Below are 25,421 nucleotides of genomic sequence, written 5' to 3' on the forward strand. Positions count from 1 at the left end.
GCACAGGCTAGACTGAAGGAGAGAGAGTATCCCACGGACAACTCTGCGCTCTCGGTCAGTAGGCATGGGATTACCGTGCTCTCCCTTTTTCAGAAAGGGGTAGTGAAACTTTTTCCTAAATCCTATCAGTTCTGTTTAGAGCATTGATCACCTGTGTTGGTGACTGAAGCTGAGGAGTAAAAGAAGGCTGGTGGAGACAGTACTGGGCACACTGTAGCCACCTCCATAGCCTGTGCTCCTCCCCACCCCTCGGGGGTGATCCCGAACCTCCTAAAGCCAGACTGGTAGTACCTGAAGAAAGCCCAAGAAAAAATGCCCAGCTGACACTTGCTCTACCTTTCTCCACTGGGAGTCTTGTTACTGCCAGTCCCTGCCCGTGGCAGAAGTCGTCCTTGGTAACCAGCCGGGGCTGATTTGTTCATGCTGGGGTTATTTGCCTCCCCTGGACTCAGGGACCCTTAGGGTGGCCACACCTCTTCCCTCCAGCCCCACCCCCTTTCCTCACCTTCCCTTGGGCTCACCAATTCCATTCCCCAAAACTTCTGGTTGCCAACCTGCAAGTAGCTCAGGGACCCAGAGGCCCAGAAGAGGTGATCAGAGCAGAGAGGCATAAACTTTTCCTTGAAAAAGCATGAGGAAGTGAAACCTCTACATCAAGGTTTTTTCCAACAAAAATAACATAAGGGAAAGCCAGTTTGAACCAAAAGCCAGGATTTGGAACAATGAGTGTTCAGGAAGGGAAGGTCTGGTAGAAGAGAGGCCCTTGGTTTGGTCGTCTCTGGTCAGCTGACAGCACTGACCGCTCCTGGCTGGGCAGAGGAGAGGGCTAAGGACCCTGTGTGGCCGCTTCCCAGCCCCTCCCTGAAAGCGTAGCTGCTGGAAGGAAAGATTGAATCCGCCTGAGCTAACAGTCGGCTTCCCAGCGATAAACAGAATTAGGTACATACATTTTATTTCAAGGTTACTTTTCTCCGGGGCCATATGTTTTCCACTTTGTGGTTTGGATTCTTATGTACACCAACACCCAGCGCTTACCCTTAGAAAAACACTAGCTAGGAACCCTTCACAAACTGAAGACCATCAATGCAGGTGGGCTCGACTGTCACTGTGCTGCTCCAGTGGTAGGCTCAGACCTCCGTTTGGGAGGGAACATCCAGCCCTAGCCTGTCCTGGGACACTGACTTCCGTTCTTCCTCTCCTTCCTCAAACCAAACACTGGAATATTGAAGCACTCATGCAATTATTGGCAAAGGAACACTTAATGTAGTTCTTTGCTTTTCTCTCCTCCATAGTAATCTTCATTTAAAGATTTCGCTGTGCTTTTAAATTTTTGAGGGTATATAATGCTATGAAACATGCATGCCTTTTTGTTGATTGTCAGTACATAGTTGTCCATTAAAGCCATGTTCCCTCTGCCAGATATTAAAAGCTATTTGACAGATTTTATAGCATTTAATGAACAGTAGTGTTCTAGACATTATGAGAAGACAGTGCTCTAAGAAATCATATCCATTGGAATTTTTCCATCAGCTAAGTGATTTGAAGCAATCATTAAGTATAAATGTCCATTGAAAAAAATAATTTTGTAGATTGCTAGACCCAAGCTTTGAGTAATATTTCTATACCTAATTTTGAACAATGAATTTTATCATAACTAAAAGCAATGTAGAATAACTTGAGAGTTATTAGGGACCAATTCATGAAGTGATTGCCTGTGGAAACTTGAATTACCATTTGCACTACCTATGGTGTGAGAGTTCAAGAAAGCACGGTTTTTTGCCCTTTGGTTGCTGAGAATGTCAGCCCAATGATGATTATATATGGAGCACAGTTAAACAATTTTCACTGTTTCACAATTTTCACATTATTAACTAGTGTCTACAGCCAGGAAGAATTATTAGTAAATTTCATGAGCTGTTTACTGTTCTATTCATAAAGCTAAGCTAAGAAGTTTTTCCTTGATTATAATTAATCAGAAGTGCATTTACATCATATAAGGACATTGGATTTTCATGTTCTACATATCAGAGAACAAGGCCCATGAATACTTTCATGTATTGATTCTTTCGATCAGCTCTTCACTTATAAAAGTAGGAAGAGGTCACTTAGTTAATTAGCTAATTATTATTCCCTGCTATAAATATTACCCCATATTCAACTGTAACATGTAACCCTATCCAGGACAGGTTATACTGGACTAAAATAGTCAGAAGAGTTCCCAGAGGAGGAACTGAACTGAGATAAAAAGAAACATTTCTAGGTTTCAGATCTTTTGGGGCCTACTTCCCCATTGCACACTTAGATGGTCTAATAGAAGGTCATGATCTCTCCCCTAAGCTCTGCTGCAAAATACTGTCACATAGACTTGATCTTTTGAATCTTGGTAATCTACTCTCTTATCGTCAGAGAAATGATTATTCCATTTGTGGATCATCCTCCTTTTGCCTGTTCTTTTGCACATTTCATTGCTTTCTGGTGCTCCACCAAAGGGTGAGCAACTGTAGAACGAGGAGGTAAAATTCAAATCTGATCACTGGACACATTTGGTAACATCAGTCAATCAATCAATCAATTAATCATTCTCCAAAATAACATGGAGGATTTTCCAGATTTCAGGTATTCCGGCTTTCCTCCATCAAAGTAATGAACAGTTGAAGGATAATCATTTACACCAAAGACAGAGCTATTAACTCTAGAAGAGATTTCTTGGTCTAAGAATTAAGAAATAACTACCTCTCAATCTAAAGGCCTTCATATATAAATTGGGGAAACACAAAACTAATATTTTAATCTAAAGAATGACTCCTTTGCAGAATATCATTGCCTTTTCTATATAGGACAGAACAGCTCTTCTCAACCCCGTTTTCCCGCCAGTGATATTGCAGTGTAAGGCCAGAACAGAAGATAAGGAAAACGCGAGACCAAGTCGGGCTCAAACAGAGCCCAGAGCCGCCCCCTGGCGTTCCTCCTCCCACAGCACAGCCCTGTGGGCCCTTTTGACGCTATGCATATTGGCAGTGTGTGTGTCCTGCCTCTTCTCCGCACTGAAAAACTGATGCCAGAGCATGGTGATACTTCTCACCTCCTCTAACAAAACATTAGAAAGCTGCATTTATACCCATGGTTTTTATTTTTAACTCCATGTTAATTTTCCTAGGATATTAGAGAAAGGAAGACACAGTCTTCCCACGTTATAGGGTTACCTTTCTGGGCCTTAGCAGTCCCACTTAAGACAACAGCAAGTGAGGATCAGGGCAGAATGAACACCAGCCTCATTTTCTGTGCCGACCCTGCCACCGCGTCCCCAAATGCTATTTTTGTAAGCCCTTTGAACTCCTCTACGGAAAATCGCCGCCACGGGAGAAGTGTTATCTAGCTACTCTCACCTATAGTGTGAGTCAAAATTGAAATTTAAAACAACCGAGAAAGTTTGATTCCTGTATTTTTCCCTTTGCTGCTGTTTTTTTTTTTTTTTTTTTTTTTTTCCCCCATTCCCAAGCTTACCTACAGTCAGTGATTTTTAACAATATGCTGGTTTGGGGGTTTCAAGACCAGTGATATAACCCAGAACTTTCCAGAAAACATAAGGCATTCCTATTCCTAATACATTGTAAAGAGTAGAGTCCAGCCCTGGATTGACATCTGTCAGCATTAGCCAAACGGGGACAACTCTTACATTCAGAAGCCTACAAAGTCAGAAGAGAGGGAAAAAAAAAAAAAAAAAGGCTGAAGAAGAATAATGAACCTTGAGTGAAAAATGCTTGTGTTCAGATTTTATTTTATTCTGTTTGGTAGAGGGAATATAGCTTTTTTTTTTCTCTTGAGCCTGCAAAATATGCATGCTCAGCTATTGCCTGAAATAAGATAACTGGCCTTGCATAAAAGAGACTTTGTGTACCATTGACCGATTCCCTGCTAACCCCAAAGGGTAGTTCTCTGTGATTTTGAACAATCCTACCTTGTTTTGCAGAGGGGGGAATGTCTGTTGATAGGCAACTGGTGAGCTTGAAATCAGATTTCCCCCACGGGGGTCATGTTCTATGAGCTGGCAAGGAGGGAGACAAGACTAAATAATTTTTTCAGTCCCAGGTTGGAGCCTGGGGGGAGAAGACCTAGGTCAACTGGGGCAGGGAAATTCGTGTTAGATGAAATAAATATTAAGGAATTTACTAGTATTCCTCAAAATATTCTTTAGAGATTTAGAAAATGCTGGTCCTACTTGTGGATCCATCCAGCTACTGTAATTCCAAAGGGGGCATAACGTTTTTGTAGTCAAAACAAGCCACACAGTATCATTCCCCTCCTGGAAATCAAAAGACTATGCTTGCCCGTACTTCCTCCCAACACTCAGCAACCTCCCCCTTCCAATGCAGGTGGTGGTGAATGCCTTGGTGGGCGCCATCCCCTCCATCATGAATGTGCTGCTGGTGTGTCTCATCTTCTGGCTGATTTTCAGCATCATGGGAGTTAACCTGTTTGCGGGGAAGTACCACTACTGCTTTAATGAGACCTCTGAAATCCGATTTGAAATTGAAGATGTCAACAATAAAACTGAGTGCGAAAAGCTCATGGAGGGGAACAACACAGAAATCAGGTGGAAGAATGTGAAGATCAACTTTGACAACGTCGGTGCAGGCTACCTGGCACTTCTTCAAGTGGTAAGTGTTGCCATTTTTGCCAGTCCTGGGGAATTCCGACAGCTGGTGAAATCACATTTGGTTCCTTCTCATTCCTATCTCCAGAATCAGGGTTACTCCTTATAGGCCACAGAGAACAATGTCCTTTCCCAATCCAGTTCCAGGGAGACACCTTTCCTGAGAATTCCTGAATTCTCCAAGACCTCACTCGAGGGGGGTGGGGGAAATCTCTCCCAATGCTCAGGACAGAGTTCTGTTCAGCAACAAATAGATTCCTGCAGTGTAAGAACGTTGCAGAGAGATCACCGTCTCTCTCCAGGGCGAAGTATGTATTTAAAGAGAACGGGGGTGGGGAGAAGAAGGTAAGTGCATAGACACCAACCACACCAACAGAATGGGAATTCTGATTTAGCAGAATAATCCTATATAACAGCCACACTAAGTTAACTAAAGAGAACAATATGGCAGTGCTAGGATGATGCCACTCAGGTCAGCCCGACCCAGAGAAAGTTCTCAAATTAACTTGTCACATTAAGAAAGGATTTATTTTAATTATGTAGCATACCATCATGTCTAGCTTTCTCTTTGACTCTCACCAATTTTTTGGAATGTTTGACAAGACAGTAGGATGCAATGAAAGCTCCTAGGCTTTGGAGTCAGACAGATGTAGGTTTGAGCCGTACTGCGATGTGTCTTGCATATGTAACCTTGGACAAATGACTCAACTTCCCCACGTCTGTTTCTTCATCTGTTAAATGTTGGTGATAATACTTTGCACTGTTGCTAAGAGGAGCCCTAATAATTTTTAAAAATTTCTTAGAACAATGCCTGGCACACAGCAGTGCTTGATTAATGGTATTTTGCTATAGGTATTTTTGTTACTAATACAACCGTGCCTGCATCATATAGTCCTTGGGAGGACTGAATGCCATAATGCAGGGGAAGCTCTCAACTTGACCTTACAGATAGTAAGCACTTACTATTAGCTAGCACTGTTAGCTAGTAGATGGCAAAGTTGATAGAATGAGTTTTATCCTACTCCAGAGTCTTTTGTTGTTTTATCCCAGTTGGAGAAACGGGACCCGCAAATTAAATCTGATTTGGAGCACCTCCAGGAGACCAATACACATCAATCAGCCAGTTAGACACTGTATTCACAGAGTCCCCACCTTGCACACAAGGTGCTGTGCTTGGCACTACTAGGGCTACCTGACATATAAAGAACCACCCGTGCCCTGAAAAAACTTTGAATCTGGTTGAATAAATAAAACAAATGGGACAAAAAGAAAACGGAGAATACTGAATTGCTAACCACTGTTTGTTTCCAAAATCAGAGGTTTAGTAGATGGAAAGACAGTGCAGTTAGGAAGGGCTGCCTGGGATGAAGGCAGGATTGCCATTACTGTAAGCAATCCTAGGATGGGGAAAGTTCTGGCCTTGTGGCCTTGTGGCCTTGTGTTTTTGGTTTTGGTTTTGTTTTTTTTTAACTGCAACTTAGAAATTTTCAGACCCCATTGCTTATTTAACACCATGGTGAAAAATGACTCGTGGGTGGTCGGTTATGTTTTCGGTAGCCTCAGTAGATTCCTGGCACTCGTTCATAAATACAGGTTTGCCCGAGCATTGGGCAACCTTCTCGGGCCCGTTTTAAAGATCTTTTCTGAAAGTATTGATCCAGCTACCATTGTCAACATGTTTCTCTGCCAAACTTTGATGTTATTTCCAGGGACTTAGACAAAGCCCCCTTGGGACCTGTGTTAACTAACAGAAAATTCTAGGTCCAAATGAGACCACACCCAAACTCAGTCCTGTGTTCACAACCAACCTGAGCCTGGCCTCTGTGACCCCTGCCTAGACTCCCACCCCCTGCCCCCAACAGGCACAGTCTAATGACTGACTCTGTTTGCCAGGCAACCTTCAAAGGCTGGATGGACATCATGTATGCAGCTGTAGATTCCCGAAAGGTAAGGATACACCTGGCAAAACCACAACCTTGAGAGAAGGCTAGAAAGCAAGCAGCATGGCGGCGAAAGAGCGGGTTAGGACACGTATTGCTGGTTTGATTGATTATAGGTCAGTTTCCTCCTCTCAGTCATCACGTTTTTACACCAGCTCGGGGTGATCAGGCTGTTGGTTTTGACCTGGCCCCAGAGGAGCCATCTCTTCTTCGTGCTGACCCAAGAGTGGCTCCTAGCTGCCCTATGTCCCCTCCCCCTGGCCTCGTCATTTGCATAGTCTCCACCAAAGTCTCCACTCTCCATTTGCATAGTCACGGCAGGGCGGGGCCTGCCGGCCTGGAGGAGGACCCGAACAGACAGAAAGTAGCGCTCCCAACAGCTCCAGTGGGCGGTTATGGCTGGTGGTAAGGGCATGTCAGATCGCCCACCTCATACCACCCCCACCCTCACCGCTCAGGAGCTGATTCTCTTCTTTCCTCTCCGATCCTTTTTGACAGCCCGACGAGCAGCCTAAGTATGAGGACAACATCTACATGTACATCTACTTTGTCATCTTCATCATCTTCGGCTCCTTCTTCACCCTGAACCTGTTCATTGGTGTCATCATTGATAACTTCAATCAACAAAAGAAAAAGATAGGTTTCCTCCCCTCACCGCCAGCGGCCAGAGCTCAACGCAGATGAGAGACACTTCTGTCCCTATCTCTAGAAAGAAAATGCCTTTCTTTCTCTAAAATCCTTATTATCACCTCCCTGTGGCCTTGGCCCCACTATACATTAGTGCCATCAACTCTTTCGGGGGCGGGGCGGGGGGGCCCTGGATTGCACAGTGTGTGCTTTACCACGTTTCCTAGGCCAAACTAACAATGTCCTAATACCTAATGTACTAGCAATTCTTGAGGTCTTTGCTGGGTGTGACTTCCCGCCAGGGGGAGGCAGGTCAGAGAGGGCCTAGTGATAGGGGTGAAAAGGACAGCAGCAGCTGAGTAACTGTAGCAAGAAGTAGAAAGTTTCATGACTGATGGGAATCCCTGGGCACCACTAGCAAACTGGGATTTGAGAGACCATCCTTGGAAAGTTCACTTCCTGCCTTGTTCCAGGTGGTTAACAATCTTTCCTAAACAAACTGAAGCACTCACTCTCGTCATCCATTGTAGAAGTCACATCTGTGTCAAGGACCTCTCCGTGTTGTTTTCTTATACCAGGATTTCTGAATTTTTAATGTTGGAAATAAATGGGCCTATAACCAGGACCTGAAAATCCTTTCGTTTTAAAATGTTCTTCTTTAGACTTCTGTTATGGAAAGCAGGTCCCCAAAAATGTGTGACCCAGGAAGGTTCAACTATCTTCAGCATCACAGCTCTCAAGTGTGCCCTTCCCTGGGGTCCACAGTGGGGCAGTCCATTTCCTTCCTGCCTAGCCGCTGGTGGACCTCAGGAATTCCAAGCTGAGGATGAAGGCTGGTGTTTCTTTGAATTAGAATAGTTGTCCTAGGTCTACCTCATTATGGGCCAACTCTTAGCTTAACTGACCTGTGGAAGGTCAGAGGGTCAGGCCCCCCTCAGCTCTTAAGGTTGAATCTTAGGTCCAAACCACAGTGCGTGAGAGCCTATTGTAATTACTTGTTCTCTTCTTTCTTCCTTTACTTTGGAGGTCAGGACATCTTCATGACAGAAGAACAGAAGAAGTACTATAATGCCATGAAAAAGCTGGGCTCAAAGAAACCGCAGAAACCCATTCCCCGCCCCCTGGTGAGTGCAGGCTGAGGGCAGAGTGAGACCCCAAATGGCAAATACACTGGTAGGATTATTGCCAAGTAAAGAAAGGGGTAAATGACGGGCTGCCTGTGTCCTCTGATCCTCTCCCAGCCACCCCATTCAGAGGATCTGGGAAAGACAGCAGAACAGGGACTAAGGTAGGGGATGGCTTTTATATTTGTGCTTGACCTGTCCTCTGAGACTTCCTTGGGCTGCAGCAGAGAATCAGCCTGTTATAATCACATAGGCTCTGGCAATGGAAAAAAGATGTTTTAAAAGACTGCTAAAAATTGACAAAGGAAAGTGAAAGTGAAAGCTGGTGTCTTTCTCCCACTGCAAGATAGGATGTGACCACTATCTTCTCAGCTCTCTGCCCAGCAATAAGTCTTTGCAAGACAAGATAGTACCCTGACTATTTGTGGGAGAAGAAGAGGGTGAAACTAGGAGTGTAATGTCCTGATTTTCAGTCTTGAACTGAACCTTTTGTCAAACAGATTTGGGTACTAGGATCTTGCTTTGCCCATTGGTTGGTGCCTGCCCTCTAACGTCAGAGGACATGCTCTGCTTCTGAAGCCACGTACCCAGCAGAGTGGGACACCACCCCCAGGCTCGAAGTTCCATCTTCTGTAACTTTCATTTAAAGTACCTTTTTATTTAAAAACAGCACAACTCTTCAAAGCTCACCTGGCAGTCTAATTTGTAGAAATAAAAGTAGAGCTACTTTGAACCAAGGGTGGGAGTCCCTAAGCATTTTCCCTACTTAGTGCCACCCTCTGGGCCTGGCATACTGGCGCCCTCTGCCCCCGCAACTTCTGAGGGGAAGGAAGCCCTCAGGCCCCGCCGAACAGTTGGGAAACCAGTAAGTGAAAGTGATCCTCAAAGTAAGCACCAGCTTGAGTTCCTAGGCTTTAAAAAAAAAAAAAAAATCAGAGATCTTAAGAAAGAGAATGTTTTTGCTATTTCTTTGATGTTAGAGCTTCCATTTTGTGACGGAAATGAGACTGAGAATGGAGAATGTTAACATTTCTGAAGCTCTCTTCAACCCTTTGCACGCAGGAACCTACATGTATTTTCTGTATTTTCTTCTGCTCTAAAATATAAAAACGTCCTATGGCAGGAGACATTAATAAAGAGTGATCAGCACTCATTCAGCAAATAGTTAGATGTCTCCTACTAAGTTCCAGGCACTAGGCCCAAAGTGACGGACACAATTCAGACACTGTTGTCAAGGTTGTTTTTAATACAGGGGAGATTTAGGTAATAAACGATCAAACCGCCACTATACAACCTGTAGTGTTGTGAGAAAAAACAACCGGCGGGCCTGACAGAGAACAGGGAGCTTGGGACAGGGGATCCACTTCTGTAAAGCAGTCCGAGAAAGCCCCGCTAGGAAGAGTCTACTTGGGTAGATGAGAAGGAGCCAGGCGTGCTGGCTGTAAGAGCAGAAAGCATCCGTGTAGCCAGGTGGTGGCCGGCTAGAGGAAGGGGCATGAGGTGAGCCAGATTAGACTGTGCGAGGCATCTCTGAATCGGGCTAGCAGTATGAACTTTGTTGCAAGCCCAATGAGAAAGTGTTGAAAGGTTTTAAGTAGAAGCAAGATAGGATCCATTTATGTTTTTAAATAATCACACTTGCTACTCTGGAGACTGGAGGCAGGCGAGAGAGGTGGTAGGACACCAGCTAGGAGACTCTCCCAGAAGTCCAGATAGAAGATGGCGGTGCTTGGGCTAGTGAGAGGCCAACAGAAGCGGGATGAAGTGGATGAATTCAGAAAAATCAGTCGGACCTGCAGTGTATGCAGTGGGGGGACGAGGGAGAGGAAAGTGACAAGGGTGACCCTTAAGGGTCTGGTTTGGAGACTGGGTGGATGATAGAGATGGGAGACGGGCGGGTTGGGTGAGAGGCAGGAGAACGGTTTGTCAGGTTGGAGATGCTTGTGAGTCAACAAGGAAGAGATGCTTGCTGAGAAAGCAACACAGCAATTCAGAGGAAAGAACTTAAGAAACTGAAGGACACAGACACCATGTACACAGTAGGAATAGGTGAGCTCTCCTGGGGAGACAGTGTAGAGAGAAAAGAGACAAGGTCAGGGCAGACATGGCCAGCAAACGAGGCTGAACAGGGGCAGTTGGCAAGGCGGGAAGCCCTCCAGAAGCGTGTGATGGCATAGACACAAAAGAGAATAGGGGCAGCGTTAGAAAGCCTTGGGAAGAGAATACTGGGTGTTATTGGGGTCTGCCCCTGTTCCTGACACCCTGCCAGAGCAGCAGCAAAGAGCTGGCCAGGGGTGCAGAAAAGACAGGTGATGGCAGCTTCCATGGTCCATTGGAGGAGGCTCTCATGAATGTTCTCATGTCTTTCCTCCCCCTCCCGCCCCTAGAACAAAATCCAAGGCATCATCTTTGACTTTGTCACTCAACAAGCCTTTGATATTGTTATCATGATGCTCATCTGCCTTAACATGGTGACCATGATGGTGGAGACAGATACACAGAGCAAGCAGATGGAAAACATTCTCTACTGGATTAACCTGGTCTTTGTCATCTTCTTCACCTGTGAGTGTGTGCTCAAAATGTTTGCCTTGAGGCACTACTACTTCACCATTGGCTGGAACATCTTTGACTTCGTGGTAGTCATCCTGTCCATTGTGGGTAAGTGGGACCAGCAGGGGAAGACGCTGGGCGCCTGCCTGGCCTCGAGCACGGGACTCCTGGGTGAGCGGCCGGTTCCATGGGTGTCAAGTGCAGGCCCGGGCCTCTCGTGGCAGAGGCCCACGTGCATCTCTAAGTCATCTCATGGACCCGCCCAGTAGGTCACGTGGTCAGTGGGTTTCTAGTGAGTGTTCATAGTTGTCTTGGATTAGAAATTCCCTGGTTAAAGGGGAAAATGATAGAGATTTGGCTCTTGCTTTCGAGGTGTTTAAAGTTAACAGGGAAAGTTAAAAGAACCCTGGCTGAAGTTGCAATGTAATGTGGAAAAAGGAATGGTAAGAGATTGTTGGGTTGGATACTCATGAAAGTAGTCTGAGAACATTCTGATGAGGACAGCAGGGCTCGTTTTACTGTGTACCGGCATGGTTCTTCACTGGCATGATCTCATTTGATGCTTATGACAGCCCAGGAAGCAGGCTATTTTTTAATCTTCTGTGTGTCCAAGGTCACCCAGCTGGGAGGTGGCAGAGGCAGAACTCGGGTTGGATCTTAACAGCAACTGTGTAACATTTTGCTTCAACCTAGAGGCATGGGAGGGTTGCTACTCTGGCAGGCAGACAAAATGCTGACCTATTGATTGGCCTCCCAAAACTTATTTCCTGTACTTCCTAAAAGGCATCTCAATGGTAAAACACTGGCTCAGTTCCAGGTAGGTTTAACTGACGTAGGCTGGCAGAGGAGGAGTGCCTGAGGCCCGAGGGAACCAGCCCCAGAGCTGGTGGCCAGGCTGGCTGAGCAAGGTGGTGACCAGGGGCGACTGAAAGCAGCTGGCCTTCCCCTTGGTCTGTGCTAGTTTCTGGTTCTCTTGTTCTTTCTGCTGGAGTAGCACATCAAAAAGTGTGCTGGTACATGGGGCATTATTCTCATGCATCTCCCCCCAAGAAAAGAGCTCCACGATGAAATTACTCTGGGCAGCACTACACATGGAATCTCCCTTTGGAGACTCCCGGAGCACAGTGGCCTATAGAAGGGTCTTGGAAATCCTACAGTAAAGAATGGTTGAATACACCATCCTACCTTTATTTTGATCACAGCACCCTTTTTTCAAATAATACTAATGGTATCTCATGTTTTAATGAAACATACTATGTGCCAGTCACCGTTCTAAGTGCTTTGCTAGTTATAATTCCTATAGTCCTCACAACAACCTTCTAAGTACAAGAAACTGAGGCACAGAGCAGTGACCAAGACATGAGGCTGGTGAGCGAGTGAGCGAGGCTTCAAGTCCAGCCCTGGCCTCAAATCCACACTCCTGAGCTCCCACAAAACACACTTTGGACAATGTTGCCCCGTCCACTGTTCTTCAATGTTTCCTGCTCACCTGTCTTTGAGTAGGAAAACCCACAAACCAAACCATGTCCCCTATTCTCAGATGGTACTGAAAAACAAAGGGAAGAATAATTTTACTTTTGGTGATTAGGATTTTTATTAAATAGCATTCATTTGTTCAGAAACAAAAGTATAGAAGTATAGAAGTCATCCTTTTAAATTAAGGGAAGTTAGGGTAACTATCCCCGGGACCTCCTAGAGGACCCCTTAAATGGTGTTCCTGCTCCCTGGAGTGCTGTCTCCCCATCTTTCTCCCCTTTTCTCTGGGGACAAGCAGACAGAACCTTACTCTAGCACCTTCTCTCTGAAGCCTTACTTGCCTACCAGAATGCAGTAGTCCAGATACGACCTGACTTCTTACAGTCCCTGGTTATGACTGACTTAAGATGCAAAAAGAAGAGAGCTGAGAATTCATCTTGGGTGCTGGCTGAAGTAGACATTTTCTTGAAAGCTCAATTACTCCATGGAATTCTAACTCCATGGAAGATGCTCCAAGAGGCTGTCCGGCCTCCTCTCTGAACTTACTGCATCTTGTCCCTTGCTGAAGTTAAGATTTTTGTCCTGTGTTGAAAAAGAATCACGCATAAAGAGTTTGACTAATCACAAAGGCACCTTTATGAAGGAATGCATGGGGGAGTGTAAGTCCAAAGTGACGTCCGTTACTCTGATATGTCTCCAGTTAGACACCTGTTTGAGACTTAGAGGAGGAGGGAAACAAACAAACAGAAAACAAAACATGTTTATCCTAGCTTCAATAGCTCAGTGGGGCGCCTGGGTGGCTCAGTCGGCTAAGCGTCTAACTCTTGATCTCCACTCAGGTCACACCACCTCTGGTTTGTGGGATGGAGCCCCGAGTCAAGCCCTGCAGCAGGCTCCATGCTCAGTGGGGAGTCTGCTTGAGAGTCTCTCTCTTTCTAAACTAAATAAATCTTTTTAAGAAAAGAAAAGGTGGGGAGGAACTCAAATAAGGGGTTTGCCCAGTATTCTGCAGTTCATTATCCCAGTATTTGTGAACCCTTAGGGTTGAAAGATATTTCCTTATTCAAAGTAAATCCTTCCTGTCCGTAGAAGCTCATGTTGTCTCATCAGGGCCTCAGCAGCAGGAGCAGGCACTGAAGGAAGAGGGCACGTCATTGCCTTCCCTTCAGTTGCAACCTTTGCATACCCTCTCCCTTCCGTGGCCCTTCACTGGGCTCCCATGGTTGCTCTGTGGTGTTCAAGGCAAGTGGTCTGGCTGAGGTGGACCCCCAGATAAGTGTAAACAAAAAAAGGCCCTCTGGGTTTACATAGTCACCCTCCCCTTTTATATCCTACTTACTATGCCTTGACGTTTTTCTCTGCTGATGCTGTTTCTGATTTATGGCTTTAAACACAAAATCTAGAAGCTCTGAGTGAAAAGCCACTCCTCAGAGATCCCCTCTAGTTTTCTTGGCTACTTTGGCAGGGTAGGGACACGGGACAATAAGAAACAAAAAACGTCTTTTCAGAGCCGGGAAGAAGATACTTTGAAAATTCGAGGCATAGCAGAATAACCAAGACACCACAGCCTAGGGGCATGAGGTCCTGGGTGGTGCCAGGCCCTCCCATTCACTGTGTGCGGATGTGGAAATCTGCTAGCATTTTGGAGGGGAATCAGTAACACCTCGGAAAATCACACATGCACAAAACTGAGAAAAAACTAATTGTTCCTGAGTAGGAAAACAGATAAATGAGGACATGTTCATGAGATGGAATACTGTTCAACCATAAAAATGAATAATCCAGAATTAGTATAACACCAGAGATCAATCAAACAAGCATAATGCAAAGTCCTGAAATTAAGTTAGAGATCGAAATACCTTGCCTTCTAAAAAGTTCTAAGAAGATATGGTACAATTCTTTCAACATAGTAGGATGCTAGGATGCTATCGATCTAGCTATGATAGCGTGGATTCTTCTGTAGTGAAATTGTGAAGAAACTGGCATGATACTCTACCATCTCCAGGACCGTGGTTGAAGAGAGGAAGCAAATTTGGTAAAATTACTTGCGTCTATTCAATCTGGATGTGAAGTGCATAGATGTCTATGTTATTGTTTCCTCTGCTTTTGTATACATTTGAAACAGGTGATTTTCATTTTTCATCATGAGAGTCCCAATTGAATGGTAAGGCGCTCATTCTGTGAAGCCCCTTGGACATAAGGGCTCCAGGGCCAGGTAACCTAAGAGAAAGGGGTCTCCAGTCTCAGTAACATTTCTTCTTCTGTCCTCTTCTTAGGAATGTTCCTGGCTGATATAATTGAGAAATACTTTGTTTCCCCAACCCTATTCCGAGTCATCCGATTGGCCCGTATCGGGCGCATCTTGCGTCTGATCAAAGGTGCCAAAGGGATTCGGACCCTGCTCTTTGCCTTAATGATGTCCTTGCCTGCTCTGTTCAACATTGGCCTTCTGCTCTTCCTGGTCATGTTCATCTTCTCCATCTTTGGGATGTCCAATTTCGCGTATGTAAAGCACGAGGCTGGCATCGACGACATGTTCAACTTTGAGACCTTTGGCAATAGCATGATCTGCCTGTTTCAGATCACAACCTCGGCTGGCTGGGACGGCCTGCTGCTGCCCATCCTGAACCGCCCCCCTGACTGCAGTCTGGATAAGGAACACCCAGGGAGTGGCTTCAAGGGTGACTGCGGGAACCCCTCCGTGGGCATCTTCTTCTTCGTAAGCTACATCATCATCTCCTTCCTGATCGTCGTGAACATGTACATTGCCATCATCTTGGAGAACTTCAGTGTAGCCACAGAGGAAAGTGCCGACCCTCTGAGTGAGGATGACTTTGAGACCTTCTATGAGATCTGGGAGAAGTTTGACCCCGATGCCACCCAGTTCATCGAGTACTGTAAGCTGGCAGACTTTGCAGATGCCTTGGAGCACCCTCTCCGAGTGCCCAAGCCCAACACCATCGAGCTCATTGCCATGGACCTGCCCATGGTCAGCGGGGACCGCATCCACTGCTTGGACATCCTTTTTGCCTTCACCAAGCGGGTCCTGGGAGATAGCGGGGAGTTGGACATCCTCCGGCAGCAGATGGAGGAGAGGTTCGTGGCGTCCAATCCTTCCAAAGTGTCTTACGAGCCCATCACGACCACACTGAGACGCAAGCAGGAGGAGGTGTCGGCCGTGGTCCTGCAGCGCGCCTACCGGGGACATTTAGCAAGGCGGGGTTTCATTTGCAAAAAGACCACTTCCAATAAGCTGGAGAATGGAGGCACACACCGGGAGAAAAAGGAGAGCACCCCATCCACAGCCTCCCTCCCGTCCTACGACAGCGTAACTAAACCTGAGAAGGAAAAACAGCAACGGGCAGAGGAAGGAAGAAGGGAAAGGGCCAGAAGACAAAAAGAGGTCAGAGAATCCAAGTGTTAGAGGAAAGCAAAAATTAAATATTGTACAGATGTAAAACTTGCAAGTGAAAGATTGTTTACAAACTTCCTGAATCTTCTCAATGCAGAACAGCTGTGGAGACACTTGAACTGAAGATCTATACCAAACGTAGTCTGCTTACCATGTAACACGGTTGCATCTTGAGCAGTGACCTGCCAAGGGCCAAGGACCCTGCTCCCCGGACTCACAGATTTTCTAACGCTTGGGCAGGTGGTTACTGCATGTTCCACATCAGTCAATGCAACTTAGGACAAAACCAACAGGATACAAAAACCAGAGGAGAGGCTGCCGGGACCAGCAGATTTCCGTTGCAGCCAAAGGGATTTTATTTTTTCATTTTGGTGATTCTCAGAAGCAGAAAGCATCACTTTAAAAGTTTGTTTGTTCATGCAAACTGTATTTGCATTCTTACATTAGTTAAGCTAAGCAGCAAAAAGAAAACACACACACACAGACACACAGACACACACACACGCACACTCACATCTAGCCCGTGGCATTCAACTGTCCGTTTCTTTGACATAAACCGCATCTTCTCCACATGGGCTTCACGTGGTTTGGAGATGGGTGGGGGAAACAATCAGGTTTCTTCAGGCTGAGGAGGACTTGCTCAGGCCAATTCCAAACATTGTGCTCGTTCAATGCGTAGAAATGATTTGCATGATGGCATGCTGTGATCAGAAGTCATGCATGAGAACCATACACCACAGGACACTACTAATCCTATCCCCTGCACTGGGTCAGCCTTCAGACGGGACCCAGCCCTGCACCGTTCACTGTATTTGGAGAAAAAAAAAAATGGTAAGAGTTCCATACCCGCTGCAAATCCTTATGAATTCTTAGAAGTCTTTCATACACCTTCTGGGTAGGGGAACATAAGCGACCAATTGACCACCACCACCAAAAAACAAACCCAGTCCAACAAGCAGACGGATCCGTTGTGTGTGTATGTTTAACAGACGTCTCTAACATACAGCCATTGTTGCACATTTTGAAAGATGAACTATTTAAATGCTGCTCTGTGTCCCTCCATGGGGAAACTTTGATCTCGAATGGCTTGTATTAATAATGTCACTGTAAAACCAAATCCTAGGGCTAAAAACAAAAAAAATCCAAAAAAAAAGTTCATTTGTATTGCAATATTTATGATGATTGTTTAGCCTTCATACTGGAGAACTGACACTTACTTGGGGCAGAGAGAAAAGTGCTACTCAAAGTGGCACATTATCTCTAGGGGGCAATTTGGGGAACTGAAAAACTTTCATGGGGGTTGGGGTGCTCACTTCATTCAGTGTCCTGTCCTTCTGCACTGTGGCTTTCTCCGGGCTCGGGTCCCGCTGGAGAGGGCTGCAGATCTTCCCGACGGGCCTCCCCACTCTACAGAGGGCTTGTCGCGAGCTCACACACTGCATGGTTCCTCTTGCCTCCATCTCATTTTTGCACCAAGCGGGGCTTTCCTTACCTACAGAGCTGGGTGAGGGCAGCAGCCCTGGGGGCTGTGGCGGTGGTTTCTTCCGTGCATTATAGAATAGTCACTGGTGGGACCTGAGGGAGAGATGGAGCCGCCTCTGAACCAAGCCCACTTGGTTTCTTTATTGCACTGATTCTCATGAGACAGCGATTTAATGTGAATTCTTTAGACGTCCCAGCTTCCCCCCCACCCCCTCACGCCGGCCCCCCGCACAGTTCCCTCTCCACAGTTGTGCCATCTGCTTAGCGACCTGCCCATTGTCCTTGGAGGGTGGCTTTGCGGGGAACACAGTGTCTTCCGTTCCATCTCCCGCTTTGGGGAAGACAGTTTTTAGTCCAGCGGTCTCTCCCCTGATGACTCGCACTCACAGCCACGAGGCTGCACTTGAATGTCAGGAAGTCCTCACAGAGAGCGAGGAGACTTGAGCGAGCGAACCAAATCAAAACCAATTCTTCCCAAACCATAAAACCGAGGGGGACTGAAAGCACCCCGTAATCAGACACGCCCATCTGCCTTGCTGTAGAAGCACTCTGGTGTGATTGTACCAACCACTTGACTAGTTTTGCATAGAACAAACCACAGCAAGCCAAAGCAGAGCTTTCTCTCTTGTCGGACCGTGAGAAACTCTGCCTGACTCTCGTCAGCCTGCTTCTGCGGCCTCCTCCGTAGGACTTTTGTACTATCCCCCGACACCAGGCTGGAAAAGCATTTCTCTCGGTGACCCTGCTAACTGCTAGGACGAATGTATGGTAACATGTACAGGCTACATCGTAAACAGCACAAAACAGAAGCTGACATGTGTGGCTCTTCTTTTTAAGAGAATTATAAATACTGTAATATATCATTTTATTTTATTGGCATGCCTTTTTGTAAATACAAATTATTAACTTATCAAATAGGAAATGGCTTCTGGCTTATGCCATTGTCATGTTTATTTTTATTTTTTATACTTTTCTTTCTTCTTAGATCTTAGATGCTGTCAGCCAATGTACATCCCCAAACCAGACAGACAGACAAAAAATTTTTTATTGCTAATGGTCTTTTCCAAAACAACAAAAAATATATATATTTTTGTTCCAATGTGCAATAAATTCTAACCACTTCTATGCAAGATTTGGCTAAACTTCATAATTGTTCTTAGGTCTTGGGATGGGCAACAGAGCTATAAGATCCCGCTCGGTACCCCCCAAGCGCTCATGCTAGTGATGTCATTAAGCTACTAGAGCATATTAATGAGATTTTTTCTAAGATCTGACCTTTTCCCTCCCCCCAGACCCTCAGCAGCTATCTCCTCAGTAACACACAAATGGGCCTTGGTATCTGACACCCATCAGCCAGCTTCGTAGGGAAGAAGCCCCCCCACTCTATCTGATGTTTCAACTTTTTTTTTTTTTTTAACTTTTCCTACCTTCTTTTCCCTTACCCACCGCCCCTCCACCCACTCGCTCGCTTACTCTCTCACTCACCCGCCCTGCTCCACACTTCTTTGGTAGTAAATGACACCATCACCAGCAGTTTACACCCGCAGTTAACAGGCACTGAACTGAGTCGGTGACGTTTCCGTGCGCCTTCACTGAGTGGGTAAGTGGCAACGCTTTGCCAAATATTAACGAAGCCAATCAAAAAGCAGCCGCAGCCACAGTATCACTGCACATATATATATATAGATATATAAATATAATATAAATATTTATTTTTTGTAGCCAGGTCCTTGGTGCAGTATTTATACTCCACAATCCACCTTTAAAAAAAGGACAAAAAGCAAAAAGACATGTGCGATGCTGTTAACTTAAAATGCAGAGCCAAAGCCACTGAGCAGCAGCTGACACCGTTGCTGGTTTGTGTGTGAAAAACACTTTCCCCTCTTCTTCCCTTAACCTCCTTGTTGCTGTAGGCTGAGGAGACTCCATAGTTTAAAGCAGAGGGTGAGAGCAGCGAAAACGTCCCGAGTCAACATGACCTACTCCCACTTCTCTAAATGAACCACTTCTGGGGTCAGAAGTTGACTGGGGAGAAATAAGCAGTCGCTCCCAGTCACAGCCCCCAGAATACAGTGCCCAAAGTTCTTTTCTTTTCCGCCGCAACCAATGTAAACTTGTAAAAGACCACTAGTGAAGATTAGTGTATTAGTGAATGCATGGAGGCCAACACTGCTCTAAATGAGACATGATTTAAAAAAAAAAAAAAAAAAAAAAAAAAGTACATCACTACTATAAGCCAAAAGGAAACAAAATAAAAATGACCCTTTTTGCTGTACAAGGGAAGCCTGTCTTGGTGTCCGTTTGTTGCTTGACTATCCCAATTCTTGAGTCCTGGGAGGGGTCTGGGAATCGGGACCTTAGCACATTTGGGGAAAGGAGGGGAACAGAAGGGAGAAAAGTTCTGGCTGAGAAGTAAAGATTGGAGAGAGGAGCAAGGTCCCACCCACCCCCTCCCACCTTTGCAGATTCTCCCCACCCAGCACTTATCCATTGCATGTAGCGTTCTTCCTCCTCCCGGGCCAGTGCTTCCGGGCCCACGAAACCCCTTCTTCACCAGTCCATCTGGCAGAGCCCCCAGAGATGACGTCAGCCAACCCAGCCGTACTGGCCTCACTTCTGCCTTTTTCACCAGTATGCTAAAACAAAAAAAACAACAACAACAACAAAACCCTATCCTAATGCCCCAAAGCTTGGGCAAGCACGATGCCCACTAGTCTCCACTCTGCTAGCTAATGCTGGGCCCTGCCCTCCATCACCCCAACACATACACCAGCAGACTACGGCTGGTCTCGTTCACATTTGTGCAGGGAAGAGGAGTACCGCTCCCCTCCCTCACCCTGCCCTGCTTTGGGGACATCCCACTCTAGGCCATGTCTCCCCGTCCAGGAACACTCTCAGGAGGATTTTGAAGTGCCCACTCTAGTCCGCTCCAGTAGCTCCACTCTGGAGAGAGAAGGCTGGTAGGTCAGTCCCCATCCTCCTCCCCTCGGCCCCAGCCTCCAGGCCTGCTGTGGAGGTGAGATTGCCATGGGTTATGACTTTGTGACTTGAGTCCTGGGCATCTTCTGTAATGATGCCTCTTTCTTTTCTCAGATGTTGCCCAAAGTTTTGCAAAAAGCTTCGTTCATTTTCAGGTACCCCCACCCCCTAAAGAATCGGCTGCAACTAGCCAGCCAGGGGGACATCAGGAGAGAAGAGGAAGTCTGGGTCGGGAGGGGCCCAAGGTGTGCACAGAAGTCTGCACTGTGGCTCAGCTCTGTGCTTTCTTGGAGTTCCTTTCCAAGATTACCAAGATTTCCTCCATGAAAATGCTCCTGAGGCACCCCCTGCCCCTGCCCCCCACTGCTGTTTGCTGTACATAGAGGCTAAGTGGGGTGGGGTGGGCGGGTGTGCACGTGTGGTGTGTGTGTGTGAAGAATATAGGTAAAGGGGAGCGTGGTCCAGTGGTTCCAGAAAAGGGACAGAACTCCTGTGTTCCATCCCCAGCTCAACCACTGGCTCGCTGTGTGGCCTTGGGCAAGTCACTTAACCTCTCTGTGCCTCAGTTTCCTCATCTGTAAAATGGGGATAATAATACTGACCTACCTCACAGGGGTGTTGTGAGGCTTTAACTAAATGTTTTGTAAAGTGTTTTGAGATACAGAGGCAAAGGCACTAGGGAAGGGCAAAGTATTATTTGGACTTAAGAAAGATGAAATGGTACCATAAATGCTGCTATTCTGAGAGCCATTTTAAACTGCACTGCTCCAACCACCCCCGCTTCTCATCACCAGGACAGCAGGTCGAGAAAATGTCTTTCCTTTCACTTGCTTCTGGGGTTTGTGATTATTCTAGACACTTAATTTTGTTCCCTTGCTGTATCTCCTCCTTCCCTCACCCCCTCGACTTGTTCCCTGTTCCGTTTACGCGGAAATGGCAGAAATGCTTGAGAAATGAGAATGCATAAGTGGATTGGAAGTTTATAGTCTGAAATTTCAATTTTACTTTGTACTGTACATCTTTTTACTTTAGAATTTGCAATAAAGGGTTACGTCAATCTTGTTTTCAACTCTCCTCTTGGACTGGCCTGTCATTCTGTCATTGTTCTCACACCAAAGACCCTCGGCTGGGGGTGGATGGGGGGAGTCAGGCTCTCCCACCCAGCAAGACCCTACAGCTATTCTCTTTGCCTTCCCCTGAGACAGGGGACGGAGTCTGAGGGCTCACCCATCCTCAGCTCCTCATATGGGCTGGCAGAGCCCCAGCCACTCAGGAGGGTGGGAAACGTTTGGGGCTCCAGGTATGGTAGGTCTTACTGTCTCCTCCATTTAGGAGGCCTTGTCTGAGTAGGGAGAGCAGCTTGGTGGCGGCAGCCCCTGAGAGTGGGGACACATGCAACTCCAGCTGGGCATCCCAGTAAGCAGAAACTCTACATCTTGTCCGGCTCCCTGAGGTCACAGATCATACCCTCTGGAGTTCAACTTTAGCCTCAGACCACTCTGGATTCAAAACCCCGATATGCCACTAACTAGCTGTGGCCCGTTTTCTTTACATGTCACGGGGAGCACACCTGCTTTTCTTGGGTTCTGAAGTGTGTCAAATCATGTAGGTAACCGCTTCGCACGGGGCCTGGAGGACGGTCAGCTCTCACTAAGTGGTAGCTGTCGGTGCAAGAATCCCCGTGAGAGAAGAAGGCACTAGAGCTGGTAAGCGGGACGGCCTGCCTCCCACACCGGGGGGGACACGGGCACCGAGACCCTCTTCTCCCGGGGCAGCCCCGCTGGCGATGCGGCTATTTCCAACAAACCAACGCTTGCTCCCTCCTTTGCGGATTTGGTAATGTTTATAATAGGGCGAAGGCGGCTGGCTCTCTGCCAGGGCAGCGCTCCCGTCTCACAGTCGGGGACACTGAGGCGAGGGGGGACCCGGCCGGCGCGCGGCCCAGGCCCTCGTCGGCGGTGGCTGGAGCCGCTCGGCGGACAGGAGCGGCCTCGATTCGGCCGCGCCAAGCGCCTGAGGGGGCCTGCGCCGGCGAGGACGGGGGCCCGGCTGCGGGCCGGGGCCGGGGCCGGGGCCGTCGCCGCCCGTGAGCCACAGCGTGAGCAAGATGAGCAGCGCCCCGGTTCCCAGCGCCCCCACGAAGCCGGTGAGGAGGCCGAGCGCCAGCGGCCCGACCCAGCCGGCGGGGCTGCGCTCGTAGGGTGCCTGCGGCAGACGCTCCACGATCAGCTGCAGCCCGTCCCAGTCGGGCTCGGGGAGCGAGGCGCGGCGGGGGCGCGGGGCTGGGGGCGCGGCGGCTGGGGGCGCGGCGGCGGGGCGGGGGCCGGGGCCGGGGCCGGGGACGGCGGGCAGCCGCACGTAGCGCTGGCCGAACTTGCGCAGCTGCAGCGTCGCCTGCTGGTGGAGATTCTTGCCCAGCTCCCGGGCCACGTCCGGGCGGCCGCTGCGCCGCAGAGCCCGGGCCACGCGGTCCCAAGACAGGGTGGAGGCGTTGGCCGCCAGCCAGGCCGCCAGCCCCTCCCGGCAGCCGTCCGACACCTCCGCGGGCTCGGCCGCCGCCCGCCGCTGCCGCCACAGCCGGCCGCGCGGCGCGGACGTGGACGCCGGCGTCTCAGGGCGGGCCAGCCGGTCCTCAGAGAGCCGGGCCAGTTCGCCCTCGACGTCCGGCTCCGGCACCTTCAGGAGCGACTGGAAATGGTCGCACTCCTCCGGGGTCAGCAGCTCGGCCAGACGGACGGCCTCGTGGGGGCCCATGGCGTCCAGGGCTCCCGCCGGGGCCAGCGCCCAGCCCCAGAGCACTAGCGCCAGGGCCCGGGCCTGAGCCCGCGCCGCCATCGCCATCACCGTCGCGGGCTGTGACCGCGCAGCACCCACTATGGAGGGAGGAGCTCCGAACGCCCACGGGTGGGGGAGGGGTGCCTCGTACCCGCGGCAGGGGCAGAGGGGGACCGGGTTCGCGGAGAGGGCGGCTTCCGCAGGCTGGGACTGGGGTCGAGGGGGGCAACCCACCCATGGGATCTCCCAGCATCCAGAAACTGGGAACTGAAGGGAATTAGGAGTGCGAGTTTCCTAACACCCAGTGGTGGGGCACACCCAGTCCCCCAAGAGGCTGGGATCCTGAGCCCTTACGTTAGAACGCCTGCCCTAGGCCTGCGGCCTGGCAAGCCCACTAATGCCTCAAGTTACCCGTCTCCCCCATCTCTACTAATCCATTCACCGCCCCTCAGCCTCCAGCTCACCATCATCCGATACCCAATCCCAAATTCTCTGGATATCTACTAAATACCAAATATTTCTAGAATCATCAATTCCCATCCTCCCACCGTGCCTCCAAACCTTCACCTTCTCTTGTCTGGATTAGGGAGACTCCTCAAGTCCCCACTCCCTAACCTTGTTTCCTTCCCTCAGCAAGATCCCTTCTGGTTCTCTGGTGGATCTTGGCCTTGGTCACTCCTCAGCTGACAAGTCCCTGCTGGGAAGCCCTACTTGACTATAATACACACCCTCCTGCCTCACCATGAGGTATCCCTTTTATCTACTCCTACATTACAGTGCAGCTCTGCCTTTTTGCTGTCTCCTCCATTTGACTTTCAGGTCCATCTGCTTGCTGTCCCTGTAGCAACTAGTGCAAAGTAGGTGTTCAGTAAAGATTTGTTGGATCCATGTGTGCATTCTTAACTTGCAAATCAGTCCCTGTCCACAGGCTACTGACCTCCTTTCCTCCCAACACCTCACTTCCTCCCACCCTCACTTTATGCTCCTGTAACAAATCACCCATGGTGCTTTCCAACCTCTGGAGCTCTGTTTGGCTGCTCCCCGTCCCCCACACCCCCTGGCTTCCTGCCCAGGAAGTTTTTCTTTTCTTTTCTTTTTCTTTTTTTTTTTTTTAAGATTTTCTTTATTTATTTGACAGAAAGATATCACAAATAGGCAGAGAGGCAGGCAGAGAGAGGGGGGGAAGCAGGCTCCCTGCTGAGCAGAGATCCTGATGTCGGGCTCAATCCCAGGACCCTGAGATCGTGACCTGAGCCGAAGGCAGAGGCTTAACCCATTGAACCACCCAGGCGCCCCCCAGGAAGTTTTTCTGATACACCACCCCCTCCACCACTAGGAGGCAGGGGCTCTTCTGGGCATCCTTGTGATAGCCTGTATTGGTTTTCTGTTACAAAACAGCCTGTGCATACTCCATTGGGACATTTCTCTGGAAATTGATTAATTGAAGGACTTATCTAGTATTTTAGTGTCTTCCATGTACCAAATCCTATATTGGACGTGAGAATATAAAATTTTTATAGAGCCCCTCCCCAAGCTGCTTCATCCACTTTTTTTTTTTTTTAGATTTTATTTATTTATTTGACAGAGAGAGATCACAAGTAGGCAGAGAGTCAGGCAGAGAGAGAGAGGAGGAAGCAGGCTCCCCGCTGAGCAGAGCCCGACGCGGGACTCCATCCCAGGACCCCGAGATCATGACCTGAGCGGAAGGCAGCGGCTTAACCCACTGAGCCACCCAGGCGCCCCATCCACTTATTTTTGAATGATCCATTTTTGAGCTCTTCTCCCCTTGAACAGTGGCTGTGCTTAACCATTGCCAAATCTTCAGTGCTACACAGAGTCTGCAAAGAATAGATGCAGAATAAACCAACTAGAGTGTGAGGGAGGTCTAGACCTCCAAGGGCCAAGAGGGCTGTCGGAGCTGAGTCCCAGGCAATGCCTGGGGGCCCCCATGGGCAGGCACACAATTCTTTCTGCCACAGGGGAACCGATTACTTTGCAGGCTCTCCTGGCTTGGGCTTGCTTTGCCTCCTGAAAGCCCAGGGCATGCGTCAGCCCTGAGCCCGCCTGCACATGCGCTGCTCTCCAAGCACGCTGGTCCTGGGTAATTTTGCTTAGAGCATTCAAAGACCTCAGGAGGTTGTGGAGCCACACCTCTCACAGCTATCTCCATACAGCTTTCTTTCTTTTCTTTTCTAAACAGAGATCACAAGCAGGAAGAGCTGCAGGCAGAGAGAGAAGGGGAAGCAGGCTTCCTGCTGAGCAGAGCCTGATGCGGGGCTTGATCCCTGGACCCTGAGATCAGGACACGAGCTGAAGGCAGAGGCTTAACCCACTGAGCCACCCAGGCACCCCTACATACAGCTTTTTCAACAAGCTCTTCCTTCTTAGTTCTCAGACTCTTG

General features: G+C 48.2%; 2 protein-coding genes across 2 annotated transcripts in view; one reads left to right on the forward strand and one right to left on the reverse strand.

Moving 5' to 3' along the window:
* SCN8A (sodium voltage-gated channel alpha subunit 8) overlaps window positions 1-21,318 on the forward strand; it is a 180,833-nt gene extending 159,515 nt beyond the window's left edge. The window contains exons 23-28 of the mRNA XM_044229304.1: window positions 4,374-4,658; window positions 6,548-6,601; window positions 7,093-7,230; window positions 8,241-8,345; window positions 10,733-11,003; window positions 14,648-21,318. Of these exons, the coding sequence (XP_044085239.1) occupies window positions 4,374-4,658; window positions 6,548-6,601; window positions 7,093-7,230; window positions 8,241-8,345; window positions 10,733-11,003; window positions 14,648-15,795 (2,001 nt within the window). The 3' untranslated portion in view covers window positions 15,796-21,318. The remainder of the gene's footprint in view (window positions 1-4,373; window positions 4,659-6,547; window positions 6,602-7,092; window positions 7,231-8,240; window positions 8,346-10,732; window positions 11,004-14,647) is intronic.
* Window positions 21,319-22,137: 819 nt separating this feature from the next.
* Window positions 22,138-23,079, reverse strand: TMDD1 (transmembrane and death domain 1). The gene has a single exon (XM_044226383.1). It carries the CDS (start codon window positions 23,077-23,079, stop codon window positions 22,138-22,140), a length of 942 nt encoding a protein of 313 aa, XP_044082318.1.
* Window positions 23,080-25,421: the final 2,342 nt, after the last annotated feature.

The sequence above is a fragment of the Neovison vison genome, chromosome 12 (genome assembly GCF_020171115.1).
Source record: "Neovison vison isolate M4711 chromosome 12, ASM_NN_V1, whole genome shotgun sequence".
Taxonomy (NCBI): domain Eukaryota; kingdom Metazoa; phylum Chordata; class Mammalia; order Carnivora; family Mustelidae; genus Neogale; species Neogale vison.